Source organism: Colobus angolensis, unplaced genomic scaffold, assembly GCF_000951035.1.
Source record: "Colobus angolensis palliatus isolate OR3802 unplaced genomic scaffold, Cang.pa_1.0 Scaffold92, whole genome shotgun sequence".
NCBI classification, from domain to species: domain Eukaryota; kingdom Metazoa; phylum Chordata; class Mammalia; order Primates; family Cercopithecidae; genus Colobus; species Colobus angolensis.
This window is the reverse complement of record NW_012123154.1, coordinates 10,204,972-10,224,819: the sequence shown is the minus strand read 5'-3', so window position 1 is coordinate 10,224,819 and position 19,848 is coordinate 10,204,972. Positions and strand designations below refer to the sequence as shown.

Sequence of the window (19,848 nt, the reverse complement as noted above, 5' to 3'; positions counted from 1 at the left end):
AGAAAAAGCCTGAGAGGAATAGATAGAACAATTATTGATTTTTTACATGTCTTTAAATTTTTTATCTAGTGCTTTGAAACAAGTATGTTGTATATATACAATCAGAAAGTGTTAAAAATGATAAGCAAGTCATTTGTATCAAACCTGTTGAACATTCTATCTGCATTATCAAATCTTCCATTCTGTAGGCACAGCATATACTCTGGTGCTAGAGGGGTAAAAACAGAGATAAGTCAGATCACAGAATCATCGAAGAATACAGTAAAATAGCATTTAATTGGGGGTAATGATAAAGAATCTTACCAATCCTAACAAGATAAAAAAGTACATAACCCGGGGAAGAGTAGTGACTCCCATACATGAACTTTGGTTCAGGCATTTCCTGGTAGCGTGTCTAGAATACAGAAAAAAAAAAAAAAAAATTGTGCTAAGTGTTGGCTATGAAATAATACCTGACAAGTAGGAAAAGCCTAAAAGAAATCATAACATAGATATACCATATTCCTCAATTTCTCTGTTAGATAAGAAAAGGAGAAGATAAGAGGGAAAGAGAATCTTTGGCTAAACAGAATTCCTGAGACAAGTATTTTGGTTTCCCTGGCTTAATGGTAACAAAATGTTGGCAGTAGATTAACTAGAACTGATTTTATGTCTCTCTTATGCAATTTACCACAGAATGCCTTCATGAAAATAGTTCAGTGAACCTGTAAACAGGTCGCCCTCCTCCTTCCTAAACTGTAGACAGGAAATGCAAATGGTGAGCAGTTAATTCATGGTTAGGAGAAAAGTAAGAAAACACTACGTAGAGTCACTGGTGTAATTCCCCTAAACCTTGGACAAACGAATTTCCTTCCTTAAATAAAAACACAGGCCATGGCTTCTCATCTTGCTTAGAAATGAAGAATCTCTAAGTCCACATACCAGTAGCCTCTCCAGCCGTTCCTTATTTAGGGCCCCCACTGGCTTACTAAGATCCCGGAAGGTTCCTGGATTTGACAAATCTATAAAAATAAATCAATAAGTAACTACAGCTTATACTTAGTACCATTAAACTCCTGAATTAATTCAAATATACACATTTACTTCCACAAAAGTTTTTTTAAAAATTGAGAGCGATCCATGAGAGTTATATTTTTTTAGTTATTTATATAGATATAAAGAAAAGGTTAGCAATTTTGAGTTTTAAGTTAGCCACAACCACTTAAGAGCAACAGCTCTACTTTGACAATGCCCTGAACATTAATTTTTTAAAAAAGTTTCTGATTAAGGAACATATATATATTCCAAATAAAACAACAACAACAAAAAACAAATTTTAAAAGCCATTATTCTTCTATGAAGATTTACTTTCTACGTTAGAATTCTAGTGAATATTATTATTCTGCAATATTAGCCTATTTGAGAACTAGTAAACTAAATATTTTCAGAGAAATACATTCTCATATTTCTAGAAAATCTATTATTTCTTTCAAGTACAAAGGTTCAAGATAATACGTCAAAAGGAACTAACTGTTCACAACATATAATTTTTAAATATTACAAAATAAAGTTACCATACAATTACATTTTTCTTAAAATAATCTGAGGTAGTAAGAGAAGAGTAGATATGCCCCAAAGGTAAAATGGTTATATCTCTGTAATATAATTATGGATGATTTTTATTTTCTTCTTTGATTATTTCAGGACTTTCCAAGTGTTCTATAATAAATAACCACAGTTTTTAATGTGATTTTAAAAAATAATATGATAAGGTGAGTAGCAATTTTCAAAGTGAGAAGCAAATATTTCAAAACATGGTACTTATAGGTAATAATGATAACCCTGGATTAAAATTACACCCGTTTTTTTCTGTGTGTCCTTCAAGAAGTATGGTGGAAAAAACATACATGAAACACTTATGTAACACTCATATAGTACCTTGGAATGGAAATTGGCAGTCCTTAGCAATACAACTGAAATGTGTTGTAATTTGTTCACATGTCACATCACGATTATAAAATAGAATTTATTCTCTCCTTTAAAAACAATACAGATGACCACTTCCCCACTCAACTTGGTCAGAATTCCATGTGTAGCAGTTACCTAGTTCTGAGCTGGAATAATCATGTATTATCCATGGAAACACAGGGTACTGGGAGAGGTCGTTGCAGCTGCGGTCGGCCAGGTTGTTGAGGTGAAGGAGGTACTGATAGTTGGAAAGGTGTCCACGCTGCCACTGCAGCATGTAGCTCTCAGCAGTGTGCTCTGCCACATGGTGCTCTGGGGGAAGAGGACCCACGAGGTCTGCCACTTAACTTTGCAAACTTAGTATGCAAAGGCTAGGGGCTTAACGTGTAGACCCTTCCTGTGCATTCTTGAAAAATACATTGTAAGAAAAAGAAAAGTAGGCTGCTGACTTGTTTTCATAAAGTATTTGTTCAGCTATGTATAAATAGTTCCAAGATCAAGGAGGGGAAATTATTAAATACACTGAGCTATTACCCTACCCTCCACAATATGATATAACGTAAACAAATACAAAAGTGTAGAGCAAATATATAAATTTACATGTTAATAGGTAATATTTATACAGCAACGAAGAATCCTCCAAATGTGCGATATCTCCATGCATTTAAAAACCCATGGTCATCTGGGAGCTTATTTCTTTTATTATTTATGAAATTAAAGCAATCTTTTAGTTTTCTTTTAGGCCTGGAAGAGATGTACTACTGTTAATTTGTCAATGACTATATATTATTTATGCATGTGAAGACTAAGGAAAAGAAAAGAAATTGTTAGAGAAGGAAACAGGCATTTGGCAGGAGGACCAATTCTCAAACTAAAAGAACCAGATCTGCCCCCCGAAATACCTCAGGAAAAATGAGATCTTAGGTAAATGCAGCAATGAGAATTTCCCTTTTAGAGTGTAAAATGAATTAACTGTCCTACAAGTGGATTTTCCATTTTGTTCAGAAAATTCTTCTTTCAAGCTTTCCTGATGCATTAGGCATCTTAACTCTTAATATTTATTCTCATTTACTTTTATCAAGTCTCTTCTCTAATCAGCTACTAGGAAAGGCTTCAAAAATCAAAACACACTTCCCCCTCATTTTCTACTTTTGAAACCCCTGAGCAAAAGTATGAACAATCTTAGGAATAAACTCAGTGAGAACTGACAGCTTCTTAGAAGATGGGTATTTTAGATCATGGCAAAGTTTTTGGCTTGAGATTTTAGGACTCACCATGAAAGTTGAGCTTTTTATTGTAATCTTGTTATAGTTTAAAAAAAACAAAATTTAAAAATAGACCACGAGACAGAAGATTAAAGTAAACTTGTATCAAAGCTATACTTATACATAAAGTTACCTTGAATAGCTTAATGTATGAACAAAATACTAGCTATATATAAACCTACTTTAAAATAAAATATGTTCCCTACTGAAAGTCAACTATTCCTCCTTGAAGGAAAATCTCATTTCTAAGGGAAGATGTACTTTACTACAAACTTCATAAATGGTTTTGTGGTACACTAAAATAACAAACATATTAAGATGATATTAATAAAATCCCATTATCCTTTTTTTTTTTGACAAGGTCTCACTGCCACCCAGGCTGAATTACAGTGGTGTGATCACTGTTCACTGCAGCCTTGACCTCCCAGGCTCAAGGAATCCTCCCACTTTCAGCCTCTCGAGTAGCTGGGACTACAGGCACACGCCACCAGGCCCAGCTAATTTTTAATTTTTTTTGTAGAGATGTGGTCAAGCCATGTTGCCCAGGCTGGTCTCGAACTCCTGGGCTCAAGAGATTCTCCCTCCTCGGCCTCCCAAAGTGCTGGGATTACAGTAATGAGCCACCATGCCTAGCCCCAAAATCCATTTTTAAAGATAATTCCATTCCAGTTATCTAGCAACTTTGTAAATTAGAATAATTTAATTTAGCCTTGCAACATAATAAAAAAACTTTGGGCTTGAACATCATAATGTAAGTATCTTCTCTGGCAAAGGTGGGAAAAATCACATTTTCCATGAAAAACTGAGGAAATACCATTAATTAAAAGCAAATTCCACTCCAAAGTCAGCATATTAAGCATAGAAGGTTCACATGTTCCTTTTGCAGTCTTTCAGCTTTGTGGTTCCGAACACAATCAATGATTACAAACGTATGAATAACTCACTGCCTCGCAGTACAAAACTGAGTCTTGGTTCTCATAAACTAATATAAGACCTGATTGAACATAAAAATATTTCAGTGGATTCTTCAAAATCCATTCAATTTGGAGGACGTTACGATATAAGAGTATTTAAATATATTTATCTAGAGTTTTTAAAACATACATTCAGAATGAACTATTACCAAAGTGAATTTATATTTCCCAGAATTTTAAAAACATTACTTTGGCAATTACAGTTACTGATGAGAAGAAGTTAGAACCACAAACAGACGATTCTAGAAATAGCATTCTTCTTCTCTTATTTCCTATCCCAGATCCTTAGGAGTTGAACTACCTTCACATGAACAGAAACCCTATCTCTACTAAAAATACAAAAAAAATTAGCCAGGCGTGGGGGCAGGCACCTGTAGTCCCAGCTACTCGGGAGGCTGAGGCACAAGATCACTTGAACCCAGGAGACAGAGGTTGCAGTGAGTCGAGATCGCGCCACTGCACTCCAGCCTGGGTGACAGAGCGAGACTCAGTCTCAAAAAAAAAAAGAAAAAGAGAAACAATGAAGGGTGAGTGCCAAACCTAGGTATGTGGCAATGTAAAAATAGAGATCATCTCTATCTTGAGGTTCATAGAACTTTAGGTAGATGTCGGAACACAGATCGTCTTCTGTGCAAAATACTTCCAAGCCCTATAAATTCAAAAAGAAAAGAATAAAATAAATAGCATTGTATTCCTCTTGCAATCCCAATATAAGCATATAATTACAAAAACTTTCAGTTAAACATTTGTGTTTATTTTTATATCTTACATTCCTATTTTCAATCTATAAATTTAACTCAGTGACATATATACACATATATGGTTGTGTGTGTATATATATATATATATCTTGTGTTTATAAATGTTCTGAGAACAAGATAGTATCTCAGCTAAACTTTGTACATCACCGTGGGTGTTGAATATTTTCATTAATAATAGCTTTTGTGAACTTATTATTTTGAAATTCAAAAATCACTGATCCATGTCTTCACATCTCTTCTTCAAACATAAATGTTTAGCTTTCTTTCATAAGTTAAATAACATATATATTTTTTGAGACCAGGTCCTGCTCTGTTGCCCAGGCTGGAGTGCAATGGTGTGATCATGGCTCATTGCAGCCTCAAACTCCCTGGCACAATTGATCCTCCCACCTCAGCCTCTTGAGTAGCTAGGCTACAGGTGCACCATGCCCAGCTAAGAAATAAAAATTATGCATACCTAACAAATTGATAAATGAATAACCCATTCAATTAATACATTATTATTATCTTATAAAAACCTATGAGCTTTGTGACAATAGTATTGGTAAAGCTGAGCTAGGAAAGGAACAGACAAAGCCAGGATGAAAGCCCAGAGCTGCCCTTGGTTCAAATACAGGCTTTTACCATGTACTAGCTGGGAGCTTAGGAAGTTAACCCCTGGAGTCTCAATTTCTTTATCTGTAAAATACCGTACTATCTACTTCATAAGACTTACAATGGCAAATAAATGAAATATTATACATAAATTGCCTAGTATATAGAAAGCACTTAATCAATGTTAATTTCTTCTCTTTTTCTGACTGCAGCTCTATATCCAAAGGAGGAGATTTTTAATAGTATCTGTTTCCCTGATCCACTATGAGTGCAGGAAATGGAGGAATGGCCTTTTAAGTAAAACAGGCAGCAAAACAGTAGAATTTCACAAATTAAAAGCACAAAAATAAGAGTTAAAATTTACAATGCTTTTGTAATGTCACTAAGTTACTGGTTAATCTTCAAAGGAGAAAAAACGAATTTCTATTGGTGTCAAAACACCTTGGAATCACACCTTCTGTAGGGATTGGTTATTAAAGTAAGACATGTGTTAGAAACACCTAAGTATAGAAATACACTTATTCAGGGAATGGTGGAAAGAACTGCCTATATGATTTAAACGGTTATTTTGTCCATTTCTCTCTCTCTGCAAGCCCAAAGGCTGAATTAATGTAAGTTAACTATGAATATACTAGTTCCACTAAAGAAGTAATTTTGTAATATCTTCCAAATTTTGCTTTGAGACCTAGCTTTGCTTTGAGACCTAGCTGCTATGAATGCTGGAGGCAAGTACAGCACAGGGCTGGTTTTACACAGATCATTCTAGCCTGAGCCCAGAAACTGAGAATGCTGGAGTGAGAAACTCAAGGGCACTCTAGCCCTCTTGCTCTTGGAGCCAAAAATATTTCATAATAGAACCTCTTCTCTCCATGAAGGACTTATTCCTTTATAAATTTCTAGCTTCTCCAAAAGAAAGAACAGCAAAATCAGAGTCTAATTTCTTACAAGGCAATGTACTTGTACTTTCAGACATCCCATAGGTGTTTACTGTCAATAAACTGCTTGCTAAACTGAAGGTGTGGCAATCATCCCCCAGCACAGCCTCCCAAGGACTCACCAGAGGCATGAGGCCGTGCCTCCTTTTGTAGATGCGCCGGACATCTTGGAGTGTTATTTGGACCACAGGTTTCTTTAAAAGTAGAAAGACAATCTCAAACATTATTGTTCTGACACAATTAGAAGTTGTTCCGTAGTATCAGAAAGGTGGGGGGAAAATCAACAAATCTCGCCTTCCTAACGAACCACTGGAAAAGGAAATCTTGGAACAAGGTGATATCTGGTTTCCCATTCTGCTCTGTCATCTTTCACTAGCTTTATGACCTTGGGCAAGTCTTCCACCCTGCCATGTGGCACCCGCCAAATGATAATGCAATCATCTATCTTTCAGGTTAGTTTGGGTGGGGTGATATCTTTCAGGTTAGATTGTGGGATGATAAGAAATATAAAGAACTGGCATAAATAACCTCTCAGGAATCTTGCTATCTTTTTTTGACAAATAGTTTGCTTAGCACTGACACACGTCTTTTTTTAAAGAATCCTGTCTTTTATCTCACTAAAAATTACAGTGTATTAAGGCTCACAAATTACTAAAGTATAAAGCAAGGCCTCTAAATTTTTTCTTTGTTAATGAAGAAGAAAATTGTCTTGCTTTTCTATAATTTTAAAACACTAGCAAGAGAGAAAGGAGGTTTAATAAGGCAGAGATTGGCTAATGGCTATGCTTCCGTGGTCGTCCTCCCAAGTGGGAGGGATGATGGGTACGCAGAGGTCAGTCTGTCCAAGAGTGGAAACTGCCCTGGAGGCCCAGAGTCAAGTCTTGTAAACGACTGGTCAAGGATCCTGGCCAGTATTGGGAAGTGGCAAAGGCCCATATCATGGATTGTGAAGCTAGGGTACACAGACATTTTTTCCTCAAAATTTCTGACCCAAGCAATAGTAGCAGCCAAGCTAATTACACTCCCCGAGAATGCTGCGCCAGCAGCATGCAGTGTCTACTGGAGAAGTAGGAAAGTGAGCCCCACCACCTAGTGGACAGAATCGCTATAGCATAATCTTTCACGCGGGAGAGTTTGAGATGTTTTAGTGCCCTGTAATGACCAGCCTGGACAACCTCCAAGGTGGAACTTTCTCTGGCAGAAAACACTCCTGATTCTTGGGCCCTGCCAAATGGCCCCACAGCACTACCAGGGTGTATTAGGATTTCTGTTCTTTTAATGGATCATGCTAAAAAGTGGCCAGATCTAGATAAGCAACAAATCTTTACAAGTTTCAGCATGGAAATCTAAGTTCATCTTTACTTTCTGGCCTTGTAAGTCTGGTGTCATTGTGAAAGAGAAGATTGTTTCCAACACCCTAGCAGGAGCCCACAACTGTCAGACGGCAGGATCTCCACACACACCTCTGCACTAGCTAGGAGGACCTGCTCATGGTGCTCCTTCAGGAAAAATTCAGATCTACTGAGGTTGTTCATCATTAAGTAGAAGCAAGAAATACCAACATCTGTGTTCATATAAGCAAATATATTTCAAAATCCAAAATCCATTTCTTATTAATCATAGCACATTTCACTGGTCTCTCAGGAATGCCTCCTTGAAGAAAGGTCTAAATCTCTAGCGACCCTTTACTAAAATAGGGAGGAGCAGGGTTTCTTTTCACCACCCTGAGAGCAAGTGCCCCTGACATGACTGAAAACAGAATAAAGGAACTCAAACTTCGGAGACTCCACACCACGATTACACACAGTGTTTGTAAAATACACAGATGCTACCTGTGAAGGGGGTGGGCGGGGACATGACTTTGGATCCTCATCAAAAAGTGAGGTCACAGGCATTGTGAGGCCATGGTCTGGAAACAGCTTAAATATGGGCAGCTCCCCACCTGACCCTGCAGTACACGCACCGGGTAGCCGTTGAGAGGCTGAAAATAGAGGTTTGTGTCCGTGATGCACACGTGTCCAGGATTAGTCACCAGAGGCGTCACCATTTCTGCTTTGCATTCCATGTGCAGCTTTTCAGAAATGTTTTGGAACCTGAAAATATGTTTTTCAGCAAAAGCAAGAAAAATCAGAAATTGATCTACTTTCCAGGTTTATCTAAGGGAGCTACAGTGTGACTTTGTATGACATTTGTCTAAACACTACATTTAATACAAGAAAAATGGTAATATAAATTGATTGCTTAGATAAAACTGACAGTTTAGAAATGGCATGACAAAAACTCGTTTTTCAAAGAAATAGGTGAGATTATGTACCACAGAAGCCATGACAGACAAATAAATACCAAATAACCCTTAACTAAACTCATTCCCCCCAAAATAAACAGGTCTTAAAACTATTCTTACATTTAAATTATTTCCTATTTTTCTGTCATTATTTTTATTGTCCTATAAACCATTTTGACACAAGTGGCATTTATTTCACACTATATAAGGCTGTGACTACATAATTATAATTACTTGAATTATAATACATTCAAGTAATTGTATATTCCTTTGTATATTCTTGAGTATATCCCTTTGTGGATTTACTGCAGAAAGGCAATGAAAAATGATTTCTCCACTACCCACTCCTAAAATATTTAATCAACAAAGTCCCTTCTCATTCTACTTGACTGATTTAAGAAAAAATAAAGGGAAAACAATCAAATCATCAATATTTTAAGGCAATTACTGAAATAACTGGGTTAAAAATAAATCTCTTTATAAGTGACAGGACAAAAAGATACAGGGGAAGACCTTCACTTCAAGTTAGGATGGGGAAGCTATAAGAGACTGTTGAAGCTTTCACCCTAACAACCAAAATGAGCTGGATATACTGAAAAATCTTCATAGCTTTTGAAAACCCACTGGGATGTTGAGGATGCAAAGAAACCTAAATGAACATGATTGCAAAAAGGAAAGAAGAGACCACCAGGTGAGTGGCAGGAGGAGGAGCAACCTGTGATAGATGTGAGTAAGGGCTGCAGAATGAAGAGAGATCTTCAGGGAAACGGAAAGCCAGAGTTGAGACTGGAGAGCGAAGAAAGCTCCCCAGAGATCCAAAAATGCTGTCAACTTTGGTGCAAAACAAGGGAAATCTCCCACAGTCCAGAAACCTGATGGCTCAGTTGTAAAGCACAAATACATCTCTAGAATCCTTCAAGTGTTGAGATCCCAAGTCCTGTGGAAGAGAAGGTCTTTATCACTCCCTCAATGGAGTTGTAGGCAGTGTTGTCTTAAATTTAACCACAGGTGCAACAAAGTCTTAATGCAGCTCAGTGACAGATTTGATTGACAGAGCCTCCCTGTACAAGTAGCCTGACAGAATAAGAGATGGCATGACCACCTCCGGAAGTAAATATTATTTGGTTCAGTCTCAACATTTCCTTTTTAACAGAATTCAATAAAAAAATTACAATATAATAAAATTATAATACATAACAAAGAAGCAAGAAAATATGACTCATGCGCAAGAGAGAAAAGACTCTATAGAAGTGTGCCAGACATTGGATCAATCAGAGGAAGACTTTAAGATAACTATAGTAAATATGATAAAGGGTCAACAACAGTCCAGGCATGTTGGCTCACACCTGTAATCCCAGCACTTTGAGAGGCCAAAGCAAGAGGATCACTTAAGCCTAAGAGTTTGAGACCAGCTGGGTAACATACTGAGATACCATCTCTACAAAAAATAAAAAATTAGCCAGGCAAGGTGGCATGTGCTTGTGATCTCAGTTACTCAGGAGGCTGAGGATCCCTTGAGCCCAGGAGGATGAGGGTGCACTCAGCCATGATTATGTCACTGCACTCCAGCCTGGGTGACAGAGTGAGACCCTGTCTCAAAAAAAAGAGAAAAGGGTCAATAAGAACAAAAGACGGACAACACATATGAAAAGACAGAGAGTTTCAGCAGAGAAATAGAAACTATGAAAAAGAACCAAATGGAAATACAGGAATAAATATAATGATATCACAAAGAATTAATTAAACAATCTTAACAACAGACTGGATGTAGTGGAGGGAAGATCCAGTAAGGCTGAAAACAGGTCAATAAAAAGTGTCCTAACTAAAACAAAAGCAAAGGAGAAAAAAGAATGAAAAAAATATATAGGAGCATGTATCTGAGACCTGAAGGAATATATCAAACACACTAACTTAAGTATAACTGATTATAGAATAAAAGACAGAAAATAGGACAGAGGAAATGGAGAAGAGAATGGCTGAGAACTGATGAAAGGTATCAGTTCATAGATGCATGTTACTCTGAAACTCTATGTGACATAATAAAAAAATATATCATTTGGTCTCTGCTTCCAATTCATGGCACAGAGCCATGAATATATATATAATGCAAATATATATATATTTTTTTAGAATATATAGAGCAAAATATATATATTTTGCTCTAATGAGGCGACTGTGTATGGAATCCTGGATGGGTGCTGGCCACCACAAGGACCAAGCCCTGATGAGAGGCTTAGAGCTTTCAGCCACACTCCCCCTTTACAGGGTAAGGGAGAGAGGCTGGAGACTGAGTTAATATTTGACTATGCCTATGTGGTGAAGCCTCCATAAATGCCCCTAAACTATGAGGCTGGGAGAACTTCTGGGTTGCTGAAGACATCTATGTGCCAGGAGGGTGATGTACCCTCACTCCACAGGCACAGAAGCTCCTGCACTCATGACCCTTCCTTCCAGATATCACCCTATGCATCATCTGGCTGTTCATCTGTACCCTTTATCATGTCCTTTATTATCATAATAAACTAGTAAACATAAGTAAATATTTCTGAGTTCTGTGAGCCATTCTAGTGATCAAACCTACAGAATGTGTTGTGGGAATCTCTGATTTACAGCTGGTTGGTCAGAACACAGGTGACAACTTGGATTTGTGATTGGCTTCGGAGGTGAGTGGGGGCAGCCTTGTTGCGCTGAGCTCTTAACCCCTGGGGTCTGTGCTAACTCTAGGCAGACAATATCTGAATTGAATTGTAGAATACCCAGCTGGTGTCAGAGAACTGCTTGGTATAGGAAAAAGCCAGACAGCTGATCACTGAAGTGTCCTGTGTTGGCAGCAATAGTAGGAATTTCCCCATCATACACTCTGAAACCCTCAAGCAGGATGAGCACAAGAAAACCACATCTTACACAGGGAACAACAATTCAAATCACGGGGCTCCTCACCGGAAACAATGGAATGACAGTCTTTAAAGTGGTAAGAAAGCTGCCAACCTAGAATTCTATATCCAAAAACACCCTTCAAAAATGAAGGTAAAATAAATATCTTCTTCTTAGGCAAAGCTGAGAGAATTCATCTCAAATGGATCAGCTTGTAATGAATGCCACAAAAAGTGTTTTAGACTAAGGAAAAATGATACCAGATGAAATACCAGATTTGCAGAAAGGAAAGAAGACTAGAAATTATAAACATCTAAATATCTAAGTATTAAAAATATTTTTAAATATTTTTAATTTCTATGCAAACACATATGTATGTATCTAAATTCTTTAAAAAACTACTGATTTTTAAAGCACAAATAAGAATATTGTATTGTGGGTTTTATGGAATATGCATAAATTAGGTACAAGATAAGATCATAACAGGCAGGAGAGGCTAAATGGAAATACATTGGAGTAAGGTTCTTGTATTGGTGTAAAGTAGCATGAAATAATATTATCTGAAGGTACACTCTGGCACAAGGTACATATTGTAATCTCTAGAATGACCACTAAAAATAACACAAAGTGCTACAGCTAAAAAGTCAATCGAGTAGATAAAATGGAGTACTGAAAAATACTAGATTTACTGAAAAGAAGGGAAAAAACGAGACACCAAGAAAAAAATACAGAAACAACATGTGCCACATAATGATGTTTTGGTCAATGACACTGCATATACTAGTGGTCTCATAAAATTATAATACCATATTTTTACTCTACCTTTTCTATGTTTAGATACATAAATACTTACTATTATAATTGCCTACAGCATTTAGTACAAGTTGAGTATTCCTTATTCAAAACACTCGGGAGCAGAAGTGTTTTGGATTTTGGATTTTGGATTTCTGAATGTTTGTATCATATCGGTGTGCCTCCCTAATCACAAAATCTGAAATCTGAACTGCTCCAGTGAGCACTTCCTTTGACCATCATGTTGGCACTCATTCGGACTTTTGGAGCATTTCGGACTTTAAATGTTTGAATTAGGGATATTCAAGCGGTACAGCAAAATGCTGTGCAGCTTTATAACCTAGGAGCAATAGGCTACACTGCACAGTCTAAGTGTGCAGTGAGTTTACCATTCAGGTTTGTATAAGTGCACCCTATGATGTTCTCACAATGACCACTGCCTAACGACACATTTCTCACAACATATGAGGTGGGAAATTAAATAAAAATAAAATTAAAAAGAAAGGGAAGTAAGTTTTCCTGTGTTAGGCTGACTTGTCCCAGAGGCAGCAACAGGCACAGCCCAGACTCAGAAAAAGTCTTGATAATATTATCTAATGTGCTCTGAAGACTCTCCCAACACTCCTTTAACATAGGGATAAGAAAAACAAATTTTCCTTTGTTTAATGGAATGAGTTTATAGATTCCTGTTCTCTGTAACTAGGGACTTCAAGTAATGTTTTATCTAAGCAGTAGCGTGAAGGTCATGAGTCTTTAAGCAGGCCTGAGTTATGGCCACCTGGGGGCCATAGTAAAGGTTATAGGATAAGCCCATGCCTAGGCAAACCTAGATAATGGACATCTGGGTCGCATAGCAATGGTTATGTGCAATCTTGAGTTATGAACCTGTTACAATTTGATTAACTGTCTTTGTCCTGCCTCTTTATCCCTGCTTTCACACCACTGTAAGCTTGCTTCAAGCTGGCCCACCCCTTTTTGTGAAGTGTGTATAAAACTTTGTTCCAGGCCCAGTCATTTGGACGTTGAGTCAGCTGGGACTGAGTGCACTCAATAAAAGATTCTCCTGTTTTAACCCGAGGTATCTCTCTCGTCCTCCTGAATCCCACAACACATATCCCTGTCATTAAGTGATGCATGACTCTCCTAAGATACTAGGCTTAAAACCAGCTAGTCTATAATTATATAATTATAAATTATCTAAACATTCCCATTGAAAAGCAGAGATTGTCAGAATGCATAAAAACCAAGACTCAACTATATATTTAAATTACATATATTTTTAAAACAGAATAAAGGCACAAGTTAGTAGTAAAAGGACAGAAAAAGATGCATCATGCAATCACAACACATAAGAAAACTGATGTGGTTACTTTAAAGGAAGACAAAGCAGACTTCAAGAAAAACACTATTACAAATAAAGAGGGACATTTCATAATAATGAAAGGATCAATTCATTAAGATGACATTAAGCATCTTAATGTATATGAATATAATAACAGAGCTTTACAACACAAAGTGCATAAATTGACAGAAATAAGAAAAGAAATAAATCACCACTGACAATCTTAACATCCTCTCTCAGTGACTGATAGCACAAGTCAACAAAAAAAATTAATGAAATATATTTGATCCAAATGACCATTGGACCCATAAGGCATTTATGGAATACTATTTTCAACAATTGCAGAGCTCACATTCCTTTCAACGGCATGTGAAATGTTCACCAAGATAGGCCATGTGCTGGGCCATAAAACAAACCTGAACAAATATCAAAAGACTGAAATCACACAGAACATATTCTCTGATCAGATACTAAATTATAAATCAGCATCTACAAATATCTACTAAAAATTCCCAAATATGTGGAAGTTAAACATACTTCTAAATTACCTATGGGCCAAAGGAGAAATGATGAAGAAAATTACAAAATATTTTTACATTAATGGTAAAAAAAAAATATCAAAATCTGCAGAATGTTGCTAAAGCAGTGCTTAAAGAGAAAATTATAAGTTTAAGTGCTGCTATTACAAAGGAAGGAATAAAATTGTTGATCTAGGCTTTGTTCTTAGAAAGCTAGAAGAAGAAGCTTAAACCCAAAGCAAGCTGAAGGAAGAAAATCATAAAAGTGGACACCAACTATAAGCAAAGTGAAAAAGCAGAAAAATATCAACAAAGTCAAAATGTGGTCATTTGAAAGGTTAATAAAATTGGTAAGCCCTGGCAATACTGACTTTTTTAAACAGAGAAAACATAAAGTATCAGCATAATGAATGAAAGAACGGTCCATACTACAGAAGCTGCTGGCATTAAAAGGATATAAGGAACTTTGTACCAATATGTCTGACAACTTAGATGAAATGGACAATTTATTTGAAATACACAAGTTACCAAAACAGGCACAGAAGAAACAGACAAATGGAACAGTCCCATGTTCAGTAAATAAATGGAATCCCAAAGGACACCTTAGACCTAGATGGCTTCATCAACAAATTCTATTAAAAATTTAAGGAAGAAATAACACCAATCCTACACAAACTTTTTCTGAAAACAGGAGATAAAGAAAACCTCCATACTCATTTTATGAGGTCAGCATAACCCTGCACCATACCTGACAAATACCTTACAAGAGAATTACAGAGCAATATCCCTCATCAATATAGATGTGAAAATACTAGCAAAGCAAAGCCAGTAATATGTAAAAAGGATAAGACATCATGATCTCAAATTAGATTCAGCCCATGAATACAAGGTTGGTTTAACATTGAAAAAAATCTATCAGTATAATTCAAAACATTAACAGAATAAAGAAAAAAATATGATCATGTCAATGAATGCAGAAAAAATACTTGACAAAATTCTACACCCATTATTGAAAAAATTCTCAGTAAACTAGGAACAGAAAGGAACATTTTCACTTTGTTAAAGGGCAGCTATGAAAAACCTACAGCTAGCATCATCCTTGAATGATGAAACATTAAGCCCTTTTCCTGTAAGATCAAGAATGAGGCAATAATGTCCATTTCCACCACATCTATTAATAAAACTGTGCAATGAGGCAAGAAATAGAAAATAAAAGCCATAGGGATTTCTGTGAAACTGTCATTATTCACAGATTAAATGATTATGTACATAAAAACTCCATGGAATCTACCAAAAAACACTCTAAGACTAATGAGTGAATTTAGAAGAGTCACAGTATACAAGGTCAATTTAAAAAAGAACTGTATTTCTCTATACCAGTAGCAAATAGTTGGGAAATAAATTTTCAATAGTATCAAACAATCAAATATCTAGGAATATGTCCAACAAAAGATGGCAGCACCTACATATTAAATAGAACAGGGATTCTGAGTGGGGCGTGAAAGAGAAACCTGTACTATTCTTTTGGTCTGTTCTTTTTAAATCTACAATCATTATAAAATAAAGTATTTTAAGGAAGACTTTTGGGGTAGAAATGGGGAAATTTTAAATTCAAAATGGATTAAATATTTAAATGTTAGACCTAAAACCATAAAAACCCTAGAAGAAAACCTAGGCAATACCATTCAGGACATAGGCATGGGCAAGGACTTCATGACTAAAACATGAAAAGCAATGGCAACAAAAGCCAAAATAGACAAATAGGATCTAATTACACTAAAGAGCTTCTGCACAGCAAAAGAAACTACCATCAGAGTGAACAGGCAACCTACAGAATGGGAGAAAACTTTTGAAATCTACCCATCTGACAAAGGGCTAATATCCAGAAACTACAAAGAACTCAATCAAATTTACAAGAAAAAAACAACCCCATCAAAAAGTGGGCAAAGGATATGAACAGACACTTTTCAAAAGAAGACATTTATGCAGCCAATAGACACATGAAAAAATGCTCATCATCACTGGTCATTAGAGAAATGATGCAAATCAAAAACACAAAGAGATACCACCTCACACCAGTTAGAATGGCAATCATTAAGAAGTCAGGAAACAACAGATGCTAGAGAGGATGTGGAGAAATAGGAACACTTTTACACTGTTGGTGGTAGTGTAAATTAGTTCAACCATTGTGGAAGACAGTGTGGCGATTCCTCAAGGATCTAGAACTAAAATTACCATTTGACCCAGCCATCCCATTACCAGGTATATACCCAAAGGATTATAAATCATGCTGCTATAAAGACACATGCACACATATGTTTACTGTGGCACTATTCACAATAGAAAAGACTTGGAATCAACCCAAATGTCCATCAATGATAGACTCAATTGAAAATGTGGCACATACACACCATGGAATACTATGCAGTCATAAAAAAGGATGAGCTCATGTCCTTTGCAGAGACATGGATGAAGCTGGAAACCATCATTCTCAGCAAACTATCACAAGGACAGAAAACCAAACACTGCATGTTCTCACTCACAGGTGGAAACTGAACAATGAGATCACTTGGACACAGGGTGAGAAACATCCCACACTGGAGGGTGGGGGGCTGGAGGAGGGATAGCATTAGGAGAAATACCTAATGTAAATGATTACTTGATGGGTGCAGCAAACCAACATGGCATATGTATACCTATGTATCAAATCTGAACTTGTGCACATGTACCCTAGAACTTAAAGTATAATTTTTTTTAAAAAGGGGAAATTTTAATATGAAGCTATAAGATATTATGATTTCATATTTTAATGATTTTATATTTTATTATATGATATATCAGATGTTATTATGGAATTATTGCTAACGGAGTATGATAATGGTATCAAGGAATGGAGCATATCCTTCTAACAAGTACCTGCCAAAGTACTTATGGGGGAAGTGTTATGATAGCTCGGAATTCAGTTTCAAATGATTCAGAAAAAATATATACACATATATTATACACATAATACATACACATTTATACATAGAAATAACACACACAGAGCAACAATGTGAGCAGGAGCAGGCATGACTTAAAGAAAATTTAGCAAAATGTTAAATTAACATCTGGTGAATCATAGGGGACCTGCCTTCATTGTATTAGTGTTTCAACTTGTGATGGTTTAAAATTTTTCAAAATAAAAAGTATTAAAAATAGTTTACCTTATATTCCTTTAATAAAAAATTATCTCCTCAGAAATACGATGAAAGCTTATCCTAGCAGAAGTTTACCTTTTTTTCTTCTACAGAAAGTATACAACACTGGAATATTTCATTTCATATTGCAAAAATTCCTTTCCCCAAATTCTTTAGCCTAATATTTCAGCAACTGGATATATTAAAACGTTCACAGTGAACCATTTTTTAAATGAATGTCATGCTGAAGCCCAGAATTGAAGTCTAAATTGGAAAAATGACACATTCTAAGTAGGTCAGAAGAAGCTAATTCTTCTTATTATTATTCCCTTTCCTTTCTAAAATGGAAACTATTCTTCCCTAAGCAATTCACTTACCTAATATATCCTGCCAGTATAAAAATGGAAAGAAAATTAATGCTATATAGTGAAGCAGAGAAAGAATCAAACAAATATAACCACAAAAAACACATTACTGGCCAGATGGCTTTACTGGCAAGTTCTTTAACACATTAAAATGTAGGGTAAGGGTCAAGATGACTGATTCCCAAATCTCACAAAGGTAGCAATAAAATAGAATATTACAAACTACTCTCATTTATAAACATAAGCTTCTAGCAAAAGCCTGGCACATAATAATCCATAAATAAATGAACCTATTCAACCAATACTTTCTGCTTTGTCCTAAGCATGAATGATTACAGATGCAAAAATCAAAAATAAAAATGCTAGTGAATAGAGACTGCAAATAATTCATAGATAAGATTTTGTAAATATAAAGAATCTAAATATATAGTTAATGGAATTGGTCATAGAGTTTAGTAGGGTTGCTGAAAACAAAATGAGTACACTAAAACCTATTGCATTCTATATATCAACAATAAACAGAAAATGAAATTTTTAATAACACACCATTTATAATACCATCACAAATATGAAGTACTGGGAATAAATAAGATAGGAAAGACCTTTATGAAGAAAATCATAAGGAATATATTAAAGGGGACCTAAATAGAGAGAAGACTATAGATTCACTGCAATTACAATCAAAATCCCAACACCATTGCTTTTATGAAAATTGACAAGCTGATTCTAAATTCAGATGGCAGTGCCTAAGACCAAGAACACTGAAGACATAAGTGAAAAAGGAAAATAAGGTCTGGGGCCCTGCACTACCAGATGCCAATAGTTACCATAAAGGTATAATAATTAACTTAGTGGTACCAAAGACGAAGACATAGACAAATCACGTAAATCTCCTTAATATAAGGCAATAAACAAGTAAGAGAATGGGATAATACAGAAATTTCATCTTTGCACAAAATGTATACTTAAGAAAAGCCAAGAAAGTCAATAAAAAAAAACCATTAGAACAGTAGGAGTGTACTCTCTTGGACCCTATAGGTCGCCATAGGAAGGTACTTATTGCAACTTGAAGTCTCAGGAAAGATCTTCTAGAATAACTGAGAGCACAGTTGAAATAAGAAGAATAAGTAACAGCCAGGTGCAGAGAAGGAGGATGAGTTTTCTAAGCAGAGGGAACAAGAACAAAAGCTCAGAGGTAAGAGACAATGTGACGCATCAGAAACTGCAGGTGATGCAAATAACCAGGGCATAGAATTCAAGATGCATCATCAACGACTAGTAGTAAATAAGAGCTAGTACCTAAGAGTCTTAGGGCCATGTTAAGGTGTTTAGGCTTTATCCTGAAGGCACTGGGGACAGGGAGGGTCTTGAAAATTTTTATTTTGTTTATATTTTTAATGGCCATTTATTGTATCACTTTCTCTTGGCAATATGAAATAATCCACAGAATTTTAAAGTGTATGGCTATAAAAGACTATTTGTTTCTTGGTACAGTAACCTTTGATATTGTCAATGAAAGAGAAGCATTTAACTTATTGAAAACTCTTTTGCTTGTTACTGTTCTAGGAGCTGGTTGGTGGGCACATAATCATGTTTGTTTTAGGAAAATAACTTTGTGGACCATACGAAGAGGCTGGAGGAGGAGAAATAATTCCAGCTGAACAGAGGAGAGCTAACGGGGGTCTGGGAAAATGCAATGGCAGTAAAATGGAGAGAAACCATTAATTTCATTCACTATAATATACCATACTGTGTGGATGCAAGAGACCAGACAAGTTCCTACTCTCAAAGAGTTGAATTTTTAAATTATTTTTTAACTTTTATTTTAGTTTCAGGGTACATATGCAGGTTTGTTATAGATAAAATACGTGTCTTGGGGGTTTGTTGTGCAGATTATTTTGTCACCCAGGTAATAAGTATGGTACCTGATAGGGAGTTTTTTGATCCTTGCTCTCCTCTCTCCCATCCTCCACCCTCAAGGAGGCTCAGTGTCTATTGTTCCCTTCTTTGTGTCCATT

The 19,848-nt window shown here is 36.0% G+C and overlaps 1 protein-coding gene across 1 annotated transcript in view; it reads right to left on the bottom strand.

Annotated features, from left to right (window-relative positions):
* NSMAF (neutral sphingomyelinase (N-SMase) activation associated factor) overlaps positions 1-19,848 on the bottom strand; it is a 76,654-nt gene that overhangs the window by 17,526 nt on the left and 39,280 nt on the right. Inside the window, 7 exon segments of the mRNA XM_011931969.1 lie at positions 145-208; positions 304-394; positions 922-1,001; positions 2,083-2,259; positions 4,727-4,835; positions 6,599-6,670; positions 8,440-8,569. Of these exon segments, the coding sequence (XP_011787359.1) occupies positions 145-208; positions 304-394; positions 922-1,001; positions 2,083-2,259; positions 4,727-4,835; positions 6,599-6,670; positions 8,440-8,569 (723 nt within the window).